The sequence below is a fragment of the Eriocheir sinensis genome, chromosome 5 (assembly GCF_024679095.1).
Source record: "Eriocheir sinensis breed Jianghai 21 chromosome 5, ASM2467909v1, whole genome shotgun sequence".
Lineage (NCBI taxonomy): Eukaryota > Metazoa > Arthropoda > Malacostraca > Decapoda > Varunidae > Eriocheir > Eriocheir sinensis.
The window spans coordinates 8538697-8561271 of record NC_066513.1 but is presented as its reverse complement, the minus strand read 5'-3'; the positions used below and the strand labels follow the sequence as shown (position 1 = coordinate 8561271).

Sequence of the window (22575 nt, the reverse complement as noted above, 5' to 3'; positions counted from 1 at the left end):
ACAACAATGAACTCTAACCTCCTGTCATATCAGGAAGGCTGAGCCCCATTATTGTGCAACTTCAAATTGGTGGCCATCCTTTAGAATTTAGATCAATCTCATTACAGTAATGGTAGAAGTGATACTCAGGCTCCTGAGGATGCATCCCACCACCCTTCAGGGTTATCAAGTTAAGAACATGAGGATAATGACGGGTGTTTTTAACTGAGTCGAGTGCGTGGAGGGAGAGGGCGGCCGTAAACCATAACTTACGCAGCGCTACGAACACAGGCTTGCTCCTGTAGCAGCCACCGCTCAAGCAGTCGCGTGCTCTTCCAGTGAAAACGGAAAATGGGGCGTTGCAGTATAGACTCATTGTTCATTCTTATTTTGTCAATGTTTTCGTTCGTGCACCCGTCTCGTTGTTTCTTGTGCGTCTAATTGTTTATCTCTTGTTACTTGTTTATCTTCTACTGTCCGTCCACGTCCTCTTGTCGTCCACTCGTACACATTGTTCCACATATACACCAACACTTAAATGTCACCCACACTTCACAACATTCACACAAACACATACACAAACAAACACCTATCCTATGTATTGTCCTTGTCGTAACGACCTGTGTATGTTTTGCCCAATAAAGTAACCCTGGCGGATATGACTTTCTCTATCCGTGAACCGATTAGCACTTAGAACACTCGCTACCACCAACAATTGGTGACCCTGGAGTGTTGCTATGGTTCAAGGTGGCTTATAGCCGGTGCCGTTTTAAGGGCACTCTCTCCTAGAGTGGAGGACCTGGGCAGGGTAACTTGTCCATTCGTCCGCCCTCTCCTGGGGCAAAAATCCTCACCTCCATTCGGGGTTCGTGGGGCTGAGCACTCAGGTCGGGAGAAACATTACGCCATAGGCGTAGTTGCCACCTTCAGGGTTTTCCCCCGCCCTCCCCTAGGCGCCTTCTGCGCCTTCCCCAGGCACCCTCTGTGCCTCCTCCAGGCACCCTCTGTGCCTCCTCCAGGCACCCTCTGTGCCTCCCCCAGGCACCCTCTGTGCGCCTCTTCCAGGCACTCTCTGTGCGCCTCTTCCAGGCACTCTCTGTGCGCCTCTTCCAGGCACCCTCTGTGCGCCTCTTCCAGGCACCCTCTGTGCGCCTCTTCCAGGCACCCTCTGTGCGCCTCTTCCAGGCACCCTCTGTGCGCCTCTTCCAGGCACCCTCTGTGCGCCTCTTCTAGGCTCCCTCTGTGCGCCTCCTCCAGGCATCTTCAGCGCCCTTCAGGCATCTTTTGTGCCCCATGGTGCTTCTCCCGGCGCTCACCCACCCACCCCCACCCCTCCTCCTTCCTGCCTTCCCGCTGGTCCGGCGACTGAGACACGCACACCGTGTGACACACTACACAGACTCAGTGAACACTCAAACACAGTGCGACACATTACTGAGACACAGTGCCACACACTCAGTGCCATACAGACTCAGTGTATACGCCGCCACACCACACAAACTAAGAGAGACACGCAAACACTGTATGACACCCCACTGGGACTACTAGCTGTCCCCTGGATTAACCACCGCCTCCTGGATCTACCACCGCCGTCTTGGATTATCCTACACTTGTGGATCTTTGTGTACAGTGCAGTGTGTCCAGCAACAGTTCAGTGCAGCGCGTCCCCAGCAACAGTTAGTGTCACAGTGTTCCCACTAAGTGTACAGTGTTGTGTTACAGTGCCTTTTTGAACACTGGTTCACTCCCCGAGCCACAGAGGCCCCTGGCACGTGCCAGCGCCTACAGTACACGCAGTTCGTTTTACTCTCACGGACTGCCGCGGCTCCTGGCACATGCTAGCGCCCCTAACTTTTCAACTCGCTGTGGCCCCCGGCTCGCTGGCATCTAGCGCCTTCCCACGCAGTCGTTCGACGCCCTCACGGACTGCCGAGGCCCCTGACACGCTGGCAGCTGGCGCCTTTAATACACGCAGTCGTTCTGCTCTCACCGACTGCCGAGGCCCCTGACACGCTGTCAGCTAGCGCCTTCACACCCAGTTCCCTCGAAGCTCTCTATGACTGTCGTGGCCCCCGGCGCGTTTACGCCAGTGCCTATTGCTCATCTCCACGCCGCTCGACTTCACCATACCTGACGACGACATGCAACTCTTCCTCTACTACGGCGGTGTCCTTCAGAGCACCACTCTTCTGCTCAGGACCCGTCTACGTGGTTCGCGATTCGGGAGTGCGGATTCAAGCCTTCCAGGATCTATTAAACAGCCAACCACTCAACTCACCGCAGCCCACCTCACGCAGCCCACCTTACGTAGCCCACCTCATGCAGCCCACCTCACGCTGCTCAACTCCTCGCTGCTCAACCCCTCGCTGCTCAACTCATCGCTGCTCAACACTTCAGCTCGACTCACCGTAGCTGTCTCCTACGCGCTACTCCAGCTCGACTCACTGTAGCTGTCTCCTACGCGCTACTCACTCCAGCTCGACTCACCGTAGCTGTTGTCACTGCATTACTCACTCCAGCTCGACTCACCGTAGCTGTTGTCACTGCATTACTCACTCCAGCTCGACTCACCGTAGCTGTTGTCACTGCATTACTCACTCCAGCTCGACTCACCGTAGCTGTTGTCACTGCATTACTCACTCCAGCTCGATTCACCGTAGCTGTTGTCACCGCATTACTCACTCCAGCTCGACTCACCGTAGCTGTTGTCACCGCATTACTCACTCCAGCTCGATTCACCGTAGCTGTTGTCACCGCATTACTCACTCCAGCTCGACTCACCGTAGCTGTTGTCACTGCATTACTCACTCCAGCTCGATTCACCGTAGCTGTTGTCACCGCATTACTCACTCCAGCTCGACTCACCGTAGCTGTTGTCACCGCATTACTCACTCCAGCTCGACTTACTGTAGCTGTTGTCACCGCATTACTCACTCCAGCTCGACTTACTGTAGCTGTTGTCACTACACTACTCAACGCAACTCTACTCAGCGCAACTCACCGCGCAACACTACACACCGCAACGCATCAAAGTCTGCCAGCGCCCCGCACCTGGGAAGATTTCGTTCCTCCTTCCTCGTCACTGGGGGGGAGTACTTGTAGCAGCCACCGCTCAAGCAGTCGCGTGCTCTTCCAGTGAAAACGGAAAATGGGGCGTTGCAGTATAGACTCATTGTTCATTCTTATTTTGTCAATGTTTTCGTTCGTGCACCCGTCTCGTTGTTTCTTGTGCGTCTAATTGTTTATCTCTTGTTACTTGTTTATCTTCTACTGTCCGTCCACGTCCTCTTGTCGTCCACTCGTACACATTGTTCCACATATACACCAACACTTAAATGTCACCCACACTTCACAACATTCACACAAACACATACACAAACAAACACCTATCCTATGTATTGTCCTTGTCGTAACGACCTGTGTATGTTTTGCCCAATAAAGTAACCCTGGCGGATATGATTTTCTCTATCCGTGAACCGATTAGCACTTAGAACACTCGCTACCACCAACACTCCCACCTAAAAGTTAATGTTCATCAAATCACCACAGAAACACAACATGGCGTAGAGACTTCGGGTTTGAGGCAGACTAAAGAGAAAGGATGGATTAAGCGAATGATTGTAGTTAGAGCCGTGAAATTGATAATGAAATGTGACCATTTTTTGGGAGAACGTCGGGACATTGCCATACGGGGAGAACCGATTTCAAAGTACACCCCTGTCCTTGGGGGGTTAACATATATTTTGGGAAATTGTACATCATCAGTTTTGCTTAACCATACATATTTCTGAGCATTGTAAACACTGACTATTTTATTTCCAAAATTGTTGTCTAAAGTTTAGGGAGTGCGGTAAAAGCCGCAAAATACGGTACTGCAAATGACTTGCTAGAAGGAGTGAACAACCACGCGAGTCTGTTTTTAGAGGATGCAAAAGTATTGAGAAAACTTAAAAGCCAAGAGGATTAGGAGGAGTTGGAGAAATGAGAAATACATAAATTGGCGAGATATACGAGTGGAGTAAAACAAGGAACAAGTAATTCAATGGAGAAATATGCCATGTTCTAAAACAGGTTAAGTGAAATGAGCTCTGCATACGCCTACAAAATGGGGATTGATAATATAGTAAGAGAAAATGAGGGAAAAGACCTAGGGATGGTAATTCAGAATGATTCGCCACCAGAAAAGCATGTAAACAATATATTTGGTGATACAAACAATATGGAAAGGAGTATGAATATGGCCTTTCACTACCTGGATAAAGATATGATAAAGAAAATATCAACAACATTTTAAAGCTCAAAGCTGGAATATGCCAAAACTGCATGTGGCCACCTCCGTGGTTCAGTGGTCAGTATGCCTAGCTAACATTCCGCGGGACCGGGTTTGAATCCCATCCCGGGCAGTTGCCGTGCAGCACAACTGTTCATCCTCCTTCGGGTTTCAGGCCGGTCGATAAATGGGTAGGCTACCTGGGAAATCCTGTGGATGGTAAACTGTGGTAATCACGAGTTTCACACTATCCGGTCCATGTGTCGGGGTGACTGTTTCTTACCACGCGCAGCAATAGCATATGCACCCACCTTTACCTCACAAGAAAAAAACATGCTTGGAAACTGGAAAGAACACCATATGGCTATGACTTCATTGTCATTCTATTACTAAATACATCTGTGCTGTTATCTCTCACCTAACTCTACTAACTATGTAACATTCTTTGACTACTTGAACTCTAAAATGGGGCACATCTTGACCCATTCTCCCTTCGCTGAAATCTCCATCCTAGGAGATTTCAATGTTCACCACCAGCTTTAGCTTTCATCCTCTTTCACTGACCAGCCTGGTAAAGAAGCCTACAACTTTGCTCTCCTCAACGATCTAGAGCAGTTGGTTCAGCACCTTACACGTATTCCTGATCGTCTTGGAGACAGGCCCAACATACTAGACCTCTTCCTTACCTCTAACCCTTCTACTTACGCTGTCAAACTATTCTCTCCGTTGGGCTCCTCCGATCACAACCTTATTTCTGTATCCTGTCCTATCGTTCCTGTACACCCTTTGGACCCACCGAGGAGGCGATGCTTCTGGCATTTTGCTTCCGCTCGGTGGGACGACCTGAAGCTGTACTTTTCCGATTTCCCGTGGAATGACTACTGCTTCCAGGAGAGAAACTCCTCTGTGAGTGCCCAGAGCATCACAGAGGTGATTGTCTCTGGAATAGAGGCATATATTCCATGTACTTTCTCTACTCCTCATGCTAAAAAGCCTTGGTTTAATCACGCTTGTTCTTGTGCTGTCAAAGATAGAGAGGCAGCTCACAAAAAGTACCAGAGCCTTCGAACCCCCGCTCACCATGATCTTTATATTTCTGCCAGAAATTGTGCCAACTCTATTCTTCGACTTACCAAAACCTCCTTCATTAATAGTAAATGTCAAAATATTGCTTTCTCTAATGCTTCTAGAATCTAGAGACTTCTGGCACTTAGCCAAACATAAATCCTCCAACTTCACTTCTTCTTCTTTCCCTCCTCTCCTTAACCCTGCAGCACTGAAGTCTCATCTATCTCTAAGGCTGAACTCTTCTCTCAAACTTTCTGTAACTACTCCACTTTGGACGATTCTAGGCATATTCCTCGTACTCATTCACCCTCTGACTCCTGTATGCCTATTATTATTAAGATTTTAAAGAACGATGTTTTCTATGCCCTCTGGCATCAACTCTCAGAAGGCTTATGGACCTGATGGAATGCCTCCTATTGTTCTTAAAAAAAAAAAAACTGTGCTTCCGAGCTGACACCCTGCCTGGTCAAACTCTTTCGTCTCTGCCTATCAACATCTGCCTTTCCTTACTTCTGGAAGTACGCCTTCATACAGCCTGTGCCTTAGAAGGGTGACCGTTCCAATCCCTGAAACTACCGCCCTATAGCTTTTGAATCAATCCTTTACCGGAAGATTCAAAATCATCTTTCCACTTCTGACCTTCTATCTAATCGCAAGTATGGGTTCCGCAAGGGGCGTTCTACTGGCGATCTTCCTGCTCTCTTAACTGATTCTTGGTCATCCTCTCCTAGCCGTTTCGGTGAAACTTTCTCAGTTGCGCTAGACATATCGAAAGCTTTCGATAGATTCTAGCACAAGTCTTTGCTTTCTAAGGTGCCTTCTTTCGGATGCTATCCTTCTCTCTGTTCCTTTATCTCCAGTTTCCTTTCCGGTCGGTCTATCTCTGCTGTGGTAGACGGTCATTTTTCTTCTCCTAAACCTATCAACAGTGGTGTTCCACAGGGCTCTGTTCTATCACCCACTCTCTTCCTGATATTCATTAATGATCTTTTTATAACAAACTGTCCTATCCACTCATACGCTGATGAGTCCACTCTGCATTATTCAACTTCTTTCAACAGTAGACCCTCTCAACAGGAATTACAAGACTCCAGACTGGAGGCTGCAGAACGCTTTACCTCAGACCTTGCTATCATTTCCGATTGGGGTAAAAGGAACCTTGTGTCCTTCAATGTCTCAAATAAAAACAGTTTATCTACTTATCAACTCGAAACAATCTTCCAGACAACTACCCCCTATTCTTCGACAACACTCAAATGTCACCTTCTTCAACACTAAATATCCTTGGTCTACCCTTAGCTCAAAATCTCAACTGGAAACTTCACATCTCTCTTACTAAATCATCTTCCTCGAGCTTGGGTGTTCTGTATCGTCTCCCACAGTTCTTCTCCCTCACACAGATGTTTTCCATATATAAGGGTCTTGTCCGCCCTCGTATGGAGTATGCATCTCACGTGTGGGGGGGTTCATTCACACAGCTCTTCTGGACAGAGTTGGGCTCTTCGTCTCATCAGCTCTACTCTTCTTACTGACAATCTTCTACCACTTAAATCCGCTGCCATGTTGCATCTCTTTCTATCTTCTATCGATATTTTCATGCTGACTGCTCTTCTGAACCTGCCAACTGCATGACCCCCCCCCCCCCCCCTCCCTCCACACTCCCGCGGACCCGTTGTACACGACTTTCTACTCATGCTCATCCTTTTACTGTCCAAACCCCTTCTGCAAGAGTTAGCCAGCATCTCTGTTCTTTCATCCCCTTCACTGGTAAACTCTAGAAGTCTTTCTTCGTCTGTATTTCCTCCTGCCTATGACTGGACCTCTTTCAAGAAGAGTGTATCAAGATACCTCTCCATCCGAAATTGACCTCTTACAAATCATTATATGAGAGCAACAGTTAGCGGGCCTTTTTTCCACATTTATGTTGCCCTTGAGTTGCTCTCTGTGCTGTTAGAAAAAAAAAAGCTAGAGGAAACACTACAGTCTGTTCATGCGTTGAGATTTCAGAAAGTTTCACGTATATAGGTAGCGTAGTTCCTGACTACGGTAAACCTGGCCAGGAAGTCTTACGGCGGATTAGGTTGCCCCACGGGGTTATGGACTCGCTAAACACGAATATATGGCGTTGTCGATACCTGTGCAGAAGGACAAAAATCCGGATCTTCAAGTCCCTTGTGCTCCCTGTCTTACCCTATGGTTGTGAGACATGGACACTAAATGTGGACTTGGAGAGGCTGATTGATGTCTTTGGTAATGAATGTCTACGCAGAATCATGGGATATCGCTAGGATGACTTTTTGTCAAACCTGCAACTACTCCGTGAGACTGATTCGACATATATTACCTGCATAGTCCGTCAACGCCAACTCCGGCTATACGGGCACGTGGCACGTTATCCTGAAGCTGATTCTGCTCACCGGGTTTTCTCTAAGAGACAATCCTGAGTGGAGGAGGCCAAGGGTACGACGCCTACGGAGTTCGTGGCTAGAGCAAATCGATAGATCCTGCCGTGGGGTACTTGGGTTGGGAAGGGGGCCTGCATTGAGACTCGCACGGAGGGACCCCCGGGCATGGCGTCATAGGGTAGGCGACGCGACGCGCCCCCCGGTGTATGCCCCCACTACAGTTAAAGTTTGGGAATTGCTACAGACGTAACTTACGCTTAAAATCACAATAATAAAAGATTTAAAAGCTTTTGAACACTTTTAATTGCTATATTTTTATGCCCATGCAAATAAACCTGCATATAATAATAAGTAATTCATGAAATAATGTGACAAAATAATAGGTAGATAATGTAAAAATAATTATATAATATATATTTCATGTATTCATTGTGATTTTTTGAAAGATTATTTTAATGTACATATTTTTTTTTATTTAGTTACCCCGAAAATCATTTACAATAAATACCTGAAATTCACACATCAAAAAATATACTTTCATCTTCCCAGGGAAGACGTTTTGTTTATGTAAATTAAATGAGGGTGGATGGGGCAGTACTATAAGTTGCCTATTTCACTCTTGTTTACTTCCCTCAACCGAGTGTGCTATTGCCACTTAATGGCAGATGCAGATGCATTGTTCAAAATACTACTCCTATGCTGGCAGGACCAATAATGACCAGCTGCTTGTTTTTCTTGCATCATAACAAACTCTTCCTTCCCTCTGTCACTCAATCCTACCTATTTCCTGCCTTATCTTCTTTTATCACAATATTTTCGTTAATTCTTCATTGCTGAAAGAATACGTGGGTATCAAATAAACCATGCAAGGTAAGCCGATGTAAATAAGTAATAGAGAGTGTTAGGGTGAAGAAAGAAAGCGTATACGAAAGAAATAAGGAGACGAAAAATAGCCTGGCCTGCACCACCAGCGGCGGCCGGTCAGGCAGCGGGCAGTCATGCGTCGTCGCTGTACTCATCCTTATAAACCGTTCTGCGTTATGCTCATGTCATGTTTTATTTATGATCTGATCGCACCATAGCGTTCAGAAAACTTTGCTCTATGACATGAAATTATTTATTTCAATCCTGGTTCAAAGACTGCTGAGAAAAGCGATGATAAGTAAACCGTGTTATAAACATTTCGGAGATGTCCGTGATTTCAACTCGTCACATTTCCTTTTTGTTTTTATTTTATCGAGTTTAGATAAACATAACTGAGTTGCGCAATTACTGCTGAGTCCAACGGTACCAACTAAAGTGGTCTGTCGTGAATAAGAGACGAGCTATGACGAAGAAAATACAAATGTGTAGCGTCACGGCGTACATGAATGGCATGTGAGTAAGGGAGGGGTGCAGCCAATCACAGGAGCCATAACAAACGCTGCCTAGGCGCCAGATGAACAGGGGCGGTATTCACAAACATATTAACTACAAACTAACATAACTACGCACTATTGATTTAGCGACCGACGTTAGCGTCAGATTCACAAAGCAAACCTTAGATGGTAGTTAGAGGCGCGCTAAGTCAGCGAGACCGCTGATTGGTTGTTGACGGCATTGGCCTTGCAGCAAATCACAAGCATGTTCACAAAACCGTCAGCCAATCGTAGGGAGCCACCTCCAGCTGCCGCTCCAAAAGAACCCGTCCCCTTTTTCCATGTTCTTCCTTTTAAGGCACTCTGTACTAAATCGTAATCTAGGGACTTAATTATTTCGTCGATTGCTGCACATTAACGTCAAGGTAACTCTGTTGTTCGATGTCTTGTTATCTAAGAACATGCTTAAGGGAAAGAAAAAGAAGATAAGGAGGAGATCGAGGCAGGAAGAGAGCAAATAAAAAATAATGTGGGAGTTATATATCGAGGCGGACAAGGACGGAAGGAAGGAACGAGGAAGACTTAAGACTGTCTTGCCATATCTGCAGCCCAACTCATGGGCTGTCACCCGACAAAGGTTCATGGTCCCACGGAGGGAGAAATGTGGAGATGGATGGATGATCGAATGGATGAGGAGGTAGGAAGATGAAGGAGGAGGGAGGTCTGGCAATCCCCCGGCGCCGGGCGTCGGTGTTGCCATACCGCCCACACTTATCATATACCTTTCAAAGTGTGTTTATCTCATCATTTTTTTAATAAATGGTAAAGTTATATTTCAAGTTGAAAAACGCGATTTATAAGCATTTATACGTAAATATGATAATATTGTTAGCGTTTACTACACCTTCGAGGCAGTAGTTATTTAACAACATATTTAGCGTCACACAGAGCGTGATAAAGCTTTGTAAATCCGCGCGCTAACCCTGTGACGTCATCGATTAGTTGGTAGTTATTAACGCGCGAGATTTGTGTATCGTAATTTTCTCAAAACTACGCACTAAGGGCCCAAAACTACGCCTTAAGCCTTTGTGAATCTAGCCCCAGGCTCCGTGAACATACTTTTTTATAGGACCAATTTCACAATATGTATGCCCTGTTCCTACATACCTGCAATATAAAAGAAAAGGAGGTTGACCTCCATGGTGGAGTGGATAGCCCGCCAAGCTACAAATCTCCAGGCCAGGTTTTGAATCCCAGCCCGGGCAATCAGGGAGCAGCTCACTTAGTTGTCCACTATCCCTCTCGGGCTGTTTGATAAATGGGTACCTAAGGAAACCTGAGGAGGGTAAACTGTGGTAACCTGGATGTCACACTGGCCCTGTGTCCCGGGGTAATGGGTTCTTCCCAGCACAGACTCAAAGGCCAATTCAACGAAAACTAGTACCGTGGCTACGTGCGGCTATAGCGTCTGCCCCCAACTTTACCTTTGGCCCTAGAGGTGTAATGGGAGAATTAATGGTGACATTATCGGGACGTTTGCGCGTCAGCTGAGGACGTGTCGTCCAAAATCTTCTAAAATTTTATCTCATAACCGTGAAAGCCCTGCAATGTATTCTTGTACTGTTCAATAATTTTGCACATGAATGAAACACCGCTCCCGCACGCTGACCTCTCAGCTGACCTCTCTTACTACATGCCGCAGACATTCTGCCAACTAGTTGGCCAAATGTCCCAGACAGTCGGCAATCATGGTAGTCGACACCAAGACGCCAAAAAATTCTTGGAGCGTGGGAGCCGACTTGTCAAATGCAGTAGTCGCTGGGTTGTCTGTCGGCAGAGTGTGAACGAGGCTTTAGACTACCCACATGCTGCCCTGAAGACCACTTATAAAACCGGACTCTAGATTACCTCTCCAAAGAGAGGCTCCGGGGGGCAGTATGAGCCAAAACAAGAATGCCCCACTATAAACACTCGCCTGCGCCACAACGGGCTGGGCTAACCATCAGGCCCCCACCAGCGAAAAAGCTTAACTGCGCAATAGGCCGCGACGTAAAAAGAAAAAAAAACAGACGGGGTTTCCCTAATAAGTGTCATGTGCAAGCCGTGTGAGAAGATAATTAACATACAGTGGGTAGACCATCTAGACAGAGAGAAGTTAATAAATGAAGGTTAATTTGGATTCAGACAAGGTAAATCTTGTGTTACATATCCAATATGTTTTTACTCAGGAGTAAAAGATATATTGCAGAAGAGAGACGGATGGGCGGACTACATATTTTTGGACCTAAATAAGGCATTTGATAAAGTTCCACATAAGAGACTGCTGTGGAAATTAGAAAATAGAGGAGGATTGGGGAGAAAATTGCAGTGGATGAAAAATTACCTGACAAACAGAGAAATGAGAACCATGTTGAGAGATAAAAATTAGGAATGAAGAACGGTCACCAGTGGAGTTACACAGGAATCAGTGTTAGCGCCTGTAATGTTTTAATATATATATATATATATATATATATATATATATATATATATATATATATATATATATATATATATATATTTATATATATAAATGATATGCTAGATATGCAGATGATTGCAAACTGATTGGAGAAATACGAGATGAGGATGATTGTAATAAACTGCAGGAATATTTAAATGAGATGCACGGATGGAGTAAAGAATGGGAAATGGAGTTTAATGAAAAGTAGTGTCACACAATGAAAATGGGCAGGAATAAAAATTAGCTCCGGGGGGCAGCATGAGCCAAGTATAAATTGCTTGGGCAATGACGGGCTTGGGCCGACCACCCTGAAGAAAGCCTACCGGTGCTACAGGTGAAGACGTGAAAAAAAAAAGAAATGGAGAAACATACGTATAGTCTGCTGCAAAATATTAGAGTGGCATTTCACTACTTGGATAGGGACATGATAAAGTAAATAATAATAACTTTAAATTGGACCAAGGCTTGAGTATGCAGCAGTTGCCTGGTCACTACAGAAGAAAAATTATATAAGGAAACTTGAAATGATTCAAACGATTACAACTAATATGGTATCAGAACTATCAAATCTTTCATACGAGACTAAATTAGAATAATTGGGCCTACCAACACTGGAAGACAGAACAGAAAGAGACCTGATAGTACTGTACAGGGTAATGAGTGGAATGGTAGTGTTGGATATAAATGATTTAATCAAGATGGAAGGGAGGAGGCAACTAAGAGGACACAATAAGAAATTGAGGAAGGTGACTTAATTGAGAGACCTAAAGAATTTCAGTTTTCCATACAGGAGTGTGGATACATGAGATAGATTTAGACATTGTTGAAGTGGGCAATGTCCATAAAATAAAGGAAAAGTTGGACACGTATTGATTGGGAGACAGGACTTTTGGAGCTTGACCTCAGGCCCTAGATACTACAATTAGGTAAATACAAATACACACACCTGGCAGAATGTCCTTGTTCCTGTTAAGGCTGGCAACTGCTGGATCTTTGGCATACTTGAAGGACATGTCTTTTGGGAGACTCTTGAGTTTCTGAAAGAAAGTAAACATCGTTTTCTCAGCATTCAAATTTTGTGTGTGTGTGTGTGTGTGTGTGTGTGTGTGTGTGTGTGTGTGTGTGTGTGTGTGTTGGGGCGGAGGGGTCATGTGATCATGGAGGTGTTAATAGCTTTCACAAGCGCCGGGGTCGTGCTAAGCCGGTATCTGTCCGTGCGAGCTCTGACCGGGACTAGAATTTTGTGGTGGCTTGTGGGTTTTGTGGAGAGGGATGCGGGGGTTGCGGAGGAGGGATTTGCCGAATTTGGTTAGATTTATGTCGTATCGGTCCTGAAGGGTGGGCAGATTCAGCTGGGTGAGTGCGTCCTCGTAGTTTGTGTAAGAACTACCCAGAATCTGTCTGCAAGTCCGCTTCTGCACTCTCCCTATAGTTGGTGCTGCTGGGTCTTGTTGGTGGAGGAAGCCCGAGCAGGAGAGGCGTAGAGGAGTCTGGGGAGGATGATGGTGGTGTCCAGGTGCTTGAGCGTCCTTTGGGGGGCTCCCAGCGCTTTCATGCGCCACAACATGAAATGTTTGTTGGAAGCTTCCCTGATGATGGTGAAGACGTGCTTGCCCCAGCTTAGCTTGCTGTCCAAGGTAACTCCAAGTAGTTTGGTGGATTCAACCACCTGCAGATGGTTAGGCCCAACTTTCAGGGTTGGCGGTGGGATGGCAGCGGTGGAGGTGTGAAAAGGAATCACCACCGTCTTGTTAGTGTTGATGGTGACGTTGTTGTCTTATGTCCAGCTCTGCAGTCGGTCCAGGATGTGTTGTAGGGGCGTGTAATCGGGGGCTGTGTTGTTGATGGATATGCCCACTGTATAATCATCCACCTACTTCCAGCGATGAGGGACGTCTATCAGTGCATTGTTAATCAAAATAAGGAAACAAAGAGGCCCCATGCGCGTCCCTTGTGGCACCCCAACAGTGAGGGGCTGGAAGGTGGAGGTGCAACCCTGATGACGGATGGCTTGGTGACGGTGCGTCAGAAAATCAGCCAGCCAGGATGTCAGGTGGGAGGGAAGGCTGATGTTTATGGCTTTGGTAATGACAGTGGTGTGGTCAACCAAGTCGACGGCTTTCCGAAAGTTTTAATAACGGCGAGGGCAGTGGATGTTTTTTTTTCTGGTTTCCAGGTTTTTAAGAATGAAGTCAAGAAAACTAATGATGCAATGAGCTGTGGAAGAGGCTCTAACGATGCCGAACTGCCTCTGATCAATTTTGTCATGAATATTATCATGTGCCCAGCTAAATACAAAGTCCTCACAAAGCAGGCTTGGGATTGGAGTGATAGCAATGGGTCTTACTTCATTAAGTGAGGTGGGGTTGTTTACCTTGGGGATGGGAGTGATGAATGAGGTTTTCCAATCTGTGGGGCATTTACTCTGAGTGAGGGAGGCATTTATGATGAAGGCAAGGGGGTAGCAAGTTCATAGGAAAACTCCTGATAAATCCAGAGGTGTGGTAGACCTTTTGAGTTTGAGGGATCTGAGCTTTTCGGCAACTTGAAACTCTTCTACAGCAGGAGGATTTGAAGGGGAAGGCAATTAGGCGGGGAGGGAGGCAAGGTCTAGGGTGGAAGGCTTTGACAGACGGATGAGAAGTGAGAGTTAATCAGTTCGGCTGCCTCAGGGGGAGGGGGGGGGGAGAAAGGAGAAAGCCGACGATGGGTTACCCATGCCACACAAATGGCGTATCTTGGAGAACAACTTGCTGATGTTGTAGTTTGTGGGGATAGTATTCCTTCTTCGCCACTGCAATTTCCCTGATGACTGTGTTGCGAAGGGCTCTGTATCGAGCTCGGTCCGTGTTGACGGCGCGGTTCCTTTGCTGCATTAAGGCCTTAATCCTCGAGGTCATCCAGGGCAGGTCGGCTGGGTGGGTGTGTAGTGTCTTGGTGGGGAAGAAGTGGTGATAGGCCTGAGTGATGGTGGCGAGGCAGTTGTACCACCTCTCCGTGACTTCATGAACGGTTAGGACCTCGACTCAAGGATAACCCACCAACCACTGCCCAAACTGCCTTATCTTAGAGTCAGGTGTTGGGCGGGTGGTCCTCTTGACCGTTTCGCACCTCCGTGAGAGAGTAGGAGAGGGCGTCCATAGAACCGAGGTGTGATTGCTTGGTCCATGGAGGGAGGGGCTGAGGGGGGGGGTACCAGTCCGCCAGGTCAGTGAGTATAAGGTCCAGCGTGTTCCTTTCGTGCGTGGGAAAGTTAACAAGTTGCGTGAGACACAGGTGGTTCGTAACGTCTGCAATGTATTTCGTTGAAGTCCCCACACAGCACGAACTTTGCATCGGTGTACCTAACACGTGTAGCGTCCACTGTATTGATGAGGTGGTTTACTAACGCAGGGCCGGAGGGAGAGCGGGGTGGATTGTACACTGCGCATAGTATGATGGCGTCAACCTGGCGGGGGGGATGGCGGGAGGTGGTGAGTTTGATCCACATTGCCTCCACCTCATCGCGAACGTCCACATCGAGCACTGAGGGGTTGAAAGTGTTACGGCACCACACTAAAACTCCACAACCTCTTCTGCCTTCTCTGAGGCGGGGAAAAAAAAACACTGTACCCGTCCACCTGGTACAGCTCTGGGGTCATTTGCCAGGGTTCTGTTATTGCTAATAACAGGGTTGATGGTCCTCACTGTGGTAATAACTTCGTCGAGCTTGTTGTTCAGGAAGGTGACATTGGACATTAGCATTGAGGGGAGGTTGTACCATACGCGCGGCACTTCAAAGTGTTTGTACTCGCTTTGCTTCGCTATATTAGTCACTGGGCGCACACTCGTAATTGTTTTGATGACTCGCTGAACACAACGCCTTGCCCTGTGTGTGTGTGTGTGTGTGTGTGTGTTTGTAGGTGCCTACCCATTCATGAATATTCTTGGGTTGAACAGCATCCTTCATGAGGTCATTCCGGATGTGTGTTCTCGGGTATATTTGCACTATTTTGGCACATCTCTGGCACTTTACCTCCTTCCGGTAAGCTCACAACTAACCTCTGTTTATAATGTCCTAGTTGATCTCTACACTCTTAATATCTACATTCACACTTATCAGGGCCTGCTGCCTTTCTCACATTCTGTTTTCCTGAAAGAGTTTTTACATTTTGTACCTCCACTTCAATTTCCCTCAATACCTTTTCACACACACAAAAAAAAAACGTCACTATCCGCTCTGAAAGTGTCTCGAAAACTTTTGTTCATAATTTGTTTCTTCCTTTGAGTCCTCATACACTTCTCGAATTCTCAATTTACTGATCCCAGCTGTATGTTTCATCTTAACATTGACATATCTATAGAAAAGTTTTAGTTCTTCTTCATATTTCTCTGTATTTCTTGAAATGACTTCCTCTCTGTGAATTCATACTGAGTCATTCCTAGCCGTTCTACATCCTCCTCTCGTTTCTTTTAATCCTACATAATTCCTGCAACATTTCTTCAAGATCATCATCACATGAAGAAATAACCTGCTGCAATACTTTGTTCCGACCTCTCCACTAGGAATTACCCATGAATCCAGGGTACTGGGTTGCAGTTCAAACACATCGCGTGTGGTGAGTTTTAGACCAGATTTGTTCTGCCCTATATTAGTGTTGGACTGTATCTAGCTCCAGACAGTTTATGTCAAAACACATTTTGGCGCCGTTTTGTTGTGATTTTACCATAATCCCCCCGTGGCGCAGTGGTTAGCACACCTAGCAATGAATCTACAGACTTGGGTTTGAGCCCCTGCATGGGCAGTACGCACACATTTCGCTCATCATCCCTTTTATGCTGGGTTATAAATGAGTACCTGGAGAAACATGGGAAGGTAAACTGTAGTAACTCAGATGCTGTACTGGCCCTGTGTCCCACCACAAGGTTCTAGGACCATTGTGACAGAGATAAACATTAAATGTATGGCCTCAACTTAACATTTGCCTCCCCACCCCTATACTACTTCCATACCTTGAATTGCTGCTGGAGAGGCGAGATGCCGTTGGGAGCCTGCGGGGAACGGATAGCCGACAATTTCTTGTCAAAAGAGTGGCAGGGTAAGGCTGTGTCCAGACCGAACAGTACCTCGTTAAGCACCTGATGGGCGAAGATGTACTGATCCTGCAATGAGTGCAGAGAGAAGACATTAGCCACACACACACACACACACACACACACACACACACACAGCTGGAGCTCCTCGGAGCAGCCCGGGTCAGGTGTCGACCTTCCCCCTGCCCACGCTCATCATCATCTCACTACTCTTCTCGTTATCGGTGCTAAGTGCAATGTGCCCTCCAACACTACGATACAGTGCAACGGACTTATACCGCCTGCGACGTGTCTCTGCCTACCCGCCAGTGAAAGTGATCAAGAAACTAAAGGAACTACAACTCTTCCGAAACCGCAGTGCGAGAAAAGACAAACGTGTGCCTCACAACATACCCGTGATCACCACCACCAGGAGAAGAACCAAACCCCAGCAGGCCAAGGAATACAAACACTTCGAGGTGCCGCGCCAGTGGTATGACCGCCGTGCTCCTCTCCAACGTGACCTCACTCACAAACAAGCTTGACGAGGTTATCACTACCATCAAGTCCACCAGTGTCGACGTTGTGGCGATAACAGAAGCATGGCAGATAATTCCAGAAGTTTGCAGCATCACCGACTACCAACTATTTCATCGCCTCAGGACAGGCAAGCGAGGTGGGGGGTTAGTGCTTTACTGCCGCTCCCATCTGCACCCCACCCTCCTTCCGGTGGAGCCCCCTGAGGGTGTCGAAACCCTCTGGGTGAGGATGTCCCCCCCCCCCCTCCCACCCCCGCAACGTTGCCTCGATGCTCATCTGCCTTCTAAATAAAGTAAATCCCATAAACGGAGCAATCCTTGACTCTCTTCCAGCTATTTCCACCCTTGAGATCCTAGATGACTCCCCCAGATCGCCTCCGCCATCAAGGACCTCAAGAATAACAAAAGCCCAAGTCCTGATGGGATACCAGCACTAGTTTATTTTTTTAATGGAGGTTATTTTATAAAAAAAAATCAAATTCATAAACTCTTGATGGAAATCTGGCAGTCTGGAAATGTCCTACAAATTCTTAAAGATGGCACCATTATTACACTACAAAAAAAAATGGAGACATCTGTATGCGGAAATAGTAGAGGCATCACATTACTCTCGGTACTGGGCAAGATTTTAGCCAAGATTATGCTCAACCGCTTGGTAAATCCCTTGTCAGAAAGATCAATTCCTGAATACCAGTGTGGTTTCAGATCAGACCGCAGCACAAAATATGATTTTTGTTGCGCATCAGCTACAGGAAAAATAGTCGTGAGCAGCAGAAGGACATGTTCATGGTTTTTATAGATCTTACAAAAGCATGTGATACCATCAACTGCAGTATACTCTGGCAACTCTTAGGAAAACTCATTGTACCTCCAAAGTTTTTTGTAGTTATCATGATGTCATAAGTTTCATGATGGTAGGCATTCCCGAGTGCGGGTTGGCAACTTGATGTCGGATCCTTCGATATCAAAATGGGCGTCAAGCAGGGCTACGTACTGGCCCCAATCAATTTCAGTATTATCCTGCTGGGTGTCACAAATATCTGCCAAATAGTCTTTGAGGGGGAGGCCGGTGTTAACATTCAGTACAGGCTTGATGGTAGCCTTTTCAATCTTAGACGCCTACAGGCATGTACCAAAATCTCTTTTGCCAACATCCTTGAGCTATAGTATGATGACGACTGTGCCCAATATTTTACAGAGAACGTTAGATGTTTTCGCCTCAGCTTATGCCGCATTAGGTCTTAAAGTGAACAGACAAAAAATTATATCACTGCCCAATATTTTCAGCCACCTACTCAACAACATTATTAGCACATGAATGGTGAGGAGATAAAAGTCAAGGAACGCTTCACATTGCTTGGCAGTACCCTAGAGAGTCACTGCTCCATAGACTACGATATTCAATCAAGAACAAATTATGCATCCGCTGCGTTTGACCGCTTACGCCGAAGAGTGTTCTTTAACAACCTGAAAGTATAAACAAAATCTGCAGTCTATCACGCTATATGCGTCTCCACGCTGCTGTATGGGTCAGACACCTGGACTCCATACAGGCGGTATGGGAAAATGCTCGAGAATTTACACACCCGTTGCCTCTAGAAAATTATCGGCCTATCCTGGAAAGATAAAGTGACTCTTGATGACTTATATCTCCACACACAGACCTGCAGCATTGAAACACTACTTGCCCAACGCCACTTACGATGGTTAGGTCACACCATCAGGTGGCCGCAGTGCTGTCACCCGAGGCAGATACTGTGCAGCCAGGTGGCTGAAGGTAAGAGCTGTGGGTGGGCCGAGGAAGCGGTACAAAGATCATTCCAAGGATCTAATGTAGAAATAAAACATACATCCAGACACGCTGGAAGCCAAGGCATCAGAGAGAGACGCGTGGAGATTCCCAGTTACCCAATGACTCAAAATACACGAAAGCACTCCAAGTGAGAAGAAAACAGAAATACGCAGCAGACACTACCACCACCAGTCCTCAATGTTGATCCTCCTAGAGAACAAAACCCCTGCCATCTGGGTGTGAAGGTGTGGCTCACGTACTGGTCTACACGCACACCTGAGATGGCACAACCGACAGGGTTGCTAGACCTTCATCAACACTATTCTACAAGAGCAGTCGTCATCGAATTCGAAGGACAGCAATAAACAAGTAATTAAGCATGTATAGTAGTAGTAGGATTTGCAGTTGCAGTATTAGTATCAGCATTATTATTAGTAGCAGCAGAGGCAACAATAGAAAGGTAGTGTTAGTAATTGTGTCAGCCTTCAGCTCACTCACAATGTTCTCCACCAGCCTGCCACGGCCGCGCCTCAGGGTAGACAGAGCAATCATCGTGTTCAATTCACTCCCGGCCTTCAGTTGTTCCAGGAGGTACAGAACCAAGATCACCGTGCCAGTGCGCCCGATGCCCGCGCTGACCACCACATTATTGTTATTATTATTATTATTATTATTATTATTATTATTATTATTATTATTATTATTATTATTGTTATGATTACTAGTATTGATTTTTTTACCTAGGCTGCATAGAAAGGGGGGTGTTGTTACATATTAATTAATATATTTTGCAGAACAGTGTGCAGGTGAAGGGTAGCACATATTAAGGGATTGGAATTATCCCGACACTGCCCTTGTGTAAGAGGCACCATAACCAGCGAGAGGCAGCTCAGGGGCAAAAAATCAAAATTCGACAACAAAATTAATCCATTAGATGCTGCAGCTAACCTTGCCTTGACCACTTCCCAGTCCTCCCTCCCTCCTTTCCATTTATTTCTCTTTTCTTTTTCCCTCCACATTCCCTTGATGTCTTTTCCTCTCTCCTTCCTTCCTTTCCCTTTCCTCTTTTTTTCTTCTCTTCACTTTTCCTTGACCACTTTTCCTCTCTCTCCTTTCCCTTTCCTTCTCTCACTTTCACTAGTTTAACCTTCCTCTCCCTATGTTCTCCTTTTTTCTTCTTTACTTATGTCAAAATGGATATTAAGGAACTGTATTTTCTTGTCTTTACTCTCTCTCTCTCTCTCTCTCTCTCTCTCTCTCTCTCTCTCTCTCTCTCTCTCTCTCTCTCTCTCTCTCTCTCTCTCTCTCTCAGCCTTCCCTTCCTCCATTCCACATCCCTCCTTCCTTTACCATCGGTCCCTCCTCTTACTCCTCTCTCACCATTCTCCTCCCTCACTCCCCAGCCTTCAGCTACAATCCCACAAGACTGACCTGCAGTGCACCGTGATGGGATGGCAGTTGTCATGGTTCAGGCGCACCTTTTTCAGCATGTTAGCCAGGCCGTATGCCATCTGGGGCACACCGTGGTCTGGCCAGGCAATGTACTGGTAATGTGTCACCTGTGGAAGAATCAAGGTATACATGTGATTAAACAGCACACACACACACATACACACGCACTCGGCAGCTGTCGGGACTTAAACATTATCACCGATCCACTCCCTTCTATTGACCTGGAAATACGACAAATTTATGTATGTTGTGGGGTCAGGGCCTGGCATAGGGAAAAAGTTGGAAAGTTTCGTTAAGTCGGCACAACATCTGTGGTCATATGCCGGAGAGAGACAGAAGGGGAAGGACTTATAGGAGAAGGGAACAGATCCCAGGAGACGGGACACAACCCCCGATTAATACCTGGTACCCATTCACTGCTGGGTGGACAGGGGCGTAGGGTATCGGAAAAGCCGCCCACATTTTTCCACTCCGCCCGGGAATCGAACCCGGGCTCTCTCGGTTGTGAGCCGAGTGTGCTAACCACTGCACCACGAAGGCCCCTCCTGGCATAGGGCAGTTGGGTAGGCCCTGTCTCTCAAAGGTAAAAAAAAATAGAGAGGAAATAATGAGGAAACAAGTGCCGAAGTGACTGAAAAGTGCCGAAGTCAAACTGACTTGGGCGAAAATGGTGAGGATATGATTTTTTTTTTTTTTTTTTTGCCGAGGGAAAATATCATATTCCTGGTTACTCGCCACACTAAATGTCACCCCCGGGATTATTTTCATGAATGAGATGACTAGAGAGAGAAGTCGAGGATTCAAAGAAAGAGGTAAGCGGTCTGAGGGATAATTTGAGGAAATTTGGTTAAATCGTGGATGATCTGAAAAATGAACTGGTTGCCAGGGGGGAAGAAGCCAGAAACCTCAGAGAAGAAAATTAAAAAAAAAACTAATGAAGAAAATTGCTAGTGATGACAACATTGATGACAAGATAAAGGCAGCGGTCAAAGAGGAAATATCAAACAGGGCATGGAGCAGTAATGACGGTGAAATGGGCGTAGAAAATAAAATGAAGAAAATAGTTGATATGGAAATAAATGTATGGAAAAAAAGAAAAGGAAAAAGGTAGTTTCAAAGAAATTTCAGAATAACAGGAAAGATAAAAGTAGAAATGTAACATGAATTTGTTCAAGTAATGAAAAATAGGTTAGAGAAACGCTCGGAAAGAAAGAGTATGATAATCATAGGTGTTAAAGAAGAGAAAACCCCATTGAAGTCACAGAGAGAGAGAGAGAGAGAGAGAGAGAGAGAGAGAGAGAGAGAGAGAGATGAAATCAGTAAGTTGAAAGAAATACTGACAAGCCTAGATGAATAAGCTGGGAGACTGACAGAAGACGTGGACGAGGTGACAAGTTATGGAAAATATGAAGAAGGGAAAAACAGATCGATTAAGCCAAAGTTCAGGTCACAAACGGCAGCCGAGATGATTATAAGTCAGATGGGAATACTTATAGGTATAGATAAAGAAAAATTTATAACGTCAAATTTGAGCACAGAGGAAAGAGTTAAGATGAGGGAAACTGTAAATGAAGCAGAGCGTAGAAGAGAAGAAAAAAAAACAAAAACAGTTTGAAAAGGAGAGGATTATTATCATTATTATTTTTTTTTTTTTTGAGTGTGAAATGACGAGTGATGAAGTGGTGGACCAGGAAGAGAGAAGAGGAGAACAAGTACAAAGCAACAACAATAGGGAAGATAAAGGAATAAAAAAGCTTAGGTTAACGTACACTAATGTCGACATAAAAAAAGCTAAAATTAAAAGACTACCTGAACAAAGTTAAACCAGATGTAATGTGCATCACAGAAACAAAACTAGCAAAAGGTACAGATGTGGTGGGAGCAGAAGAGTGCAAATTTATATATAGAAAAAACAGAATAGGGAAGAGTGGTGGAGCTGTGATGATACTGGTCAAAACATAGTTAAAAGTGATATACGTGAGAACAGGATTAGATAATACGAAAATTGTAAGTGTTCTACTAAAGTTTAAATGCCATGAAAAACTGACGGTAATGGTGACATGTGCCCCCACACACAAGCTGATCAAATTAAATATATTATAACGTGTTAGAAGGTACAATTGAATAATTAGAGGATAATATTAGTAATAGCAAACA

At 45.7% G+C, this 22575-nt stretch overlaps 1 protein-coding gene across 2 annotated transcripts in view; it reads right to left on the bottom strand.

Moving 5' to 3' along the window:
- Window positions 1–22575, bottom strand: part of LOC126984023 (receptor-type tyrosine-protein phosphatase F-like) — a 196407-nt gene that overhangs the window by 35892 nt on the left and 137940 nt on the right. For both annotated transcript variants that reach the window (XM_050837367.1, XM_050837377.1), the window contains 4 exons: window positions 20398–20525; window positions 19465–19600; window positions 16576–16725; window positions 12530–12620 (listed from right to left, as the gene is read on the bottom strand). In XM_050837367.1, coding sequence (XP_050693324.1) covers window positions 12530–12620; window positions 16576–16725; window positions 19465–19600; window positions 20398–20525 — 505 coding nt within the window. The remainder of the gene's footprint in view (window positions 1–12529; window positions 12621–16575; window positions 16726–19464; window positions 19601–20397; window positions 20526–22575) is intronic.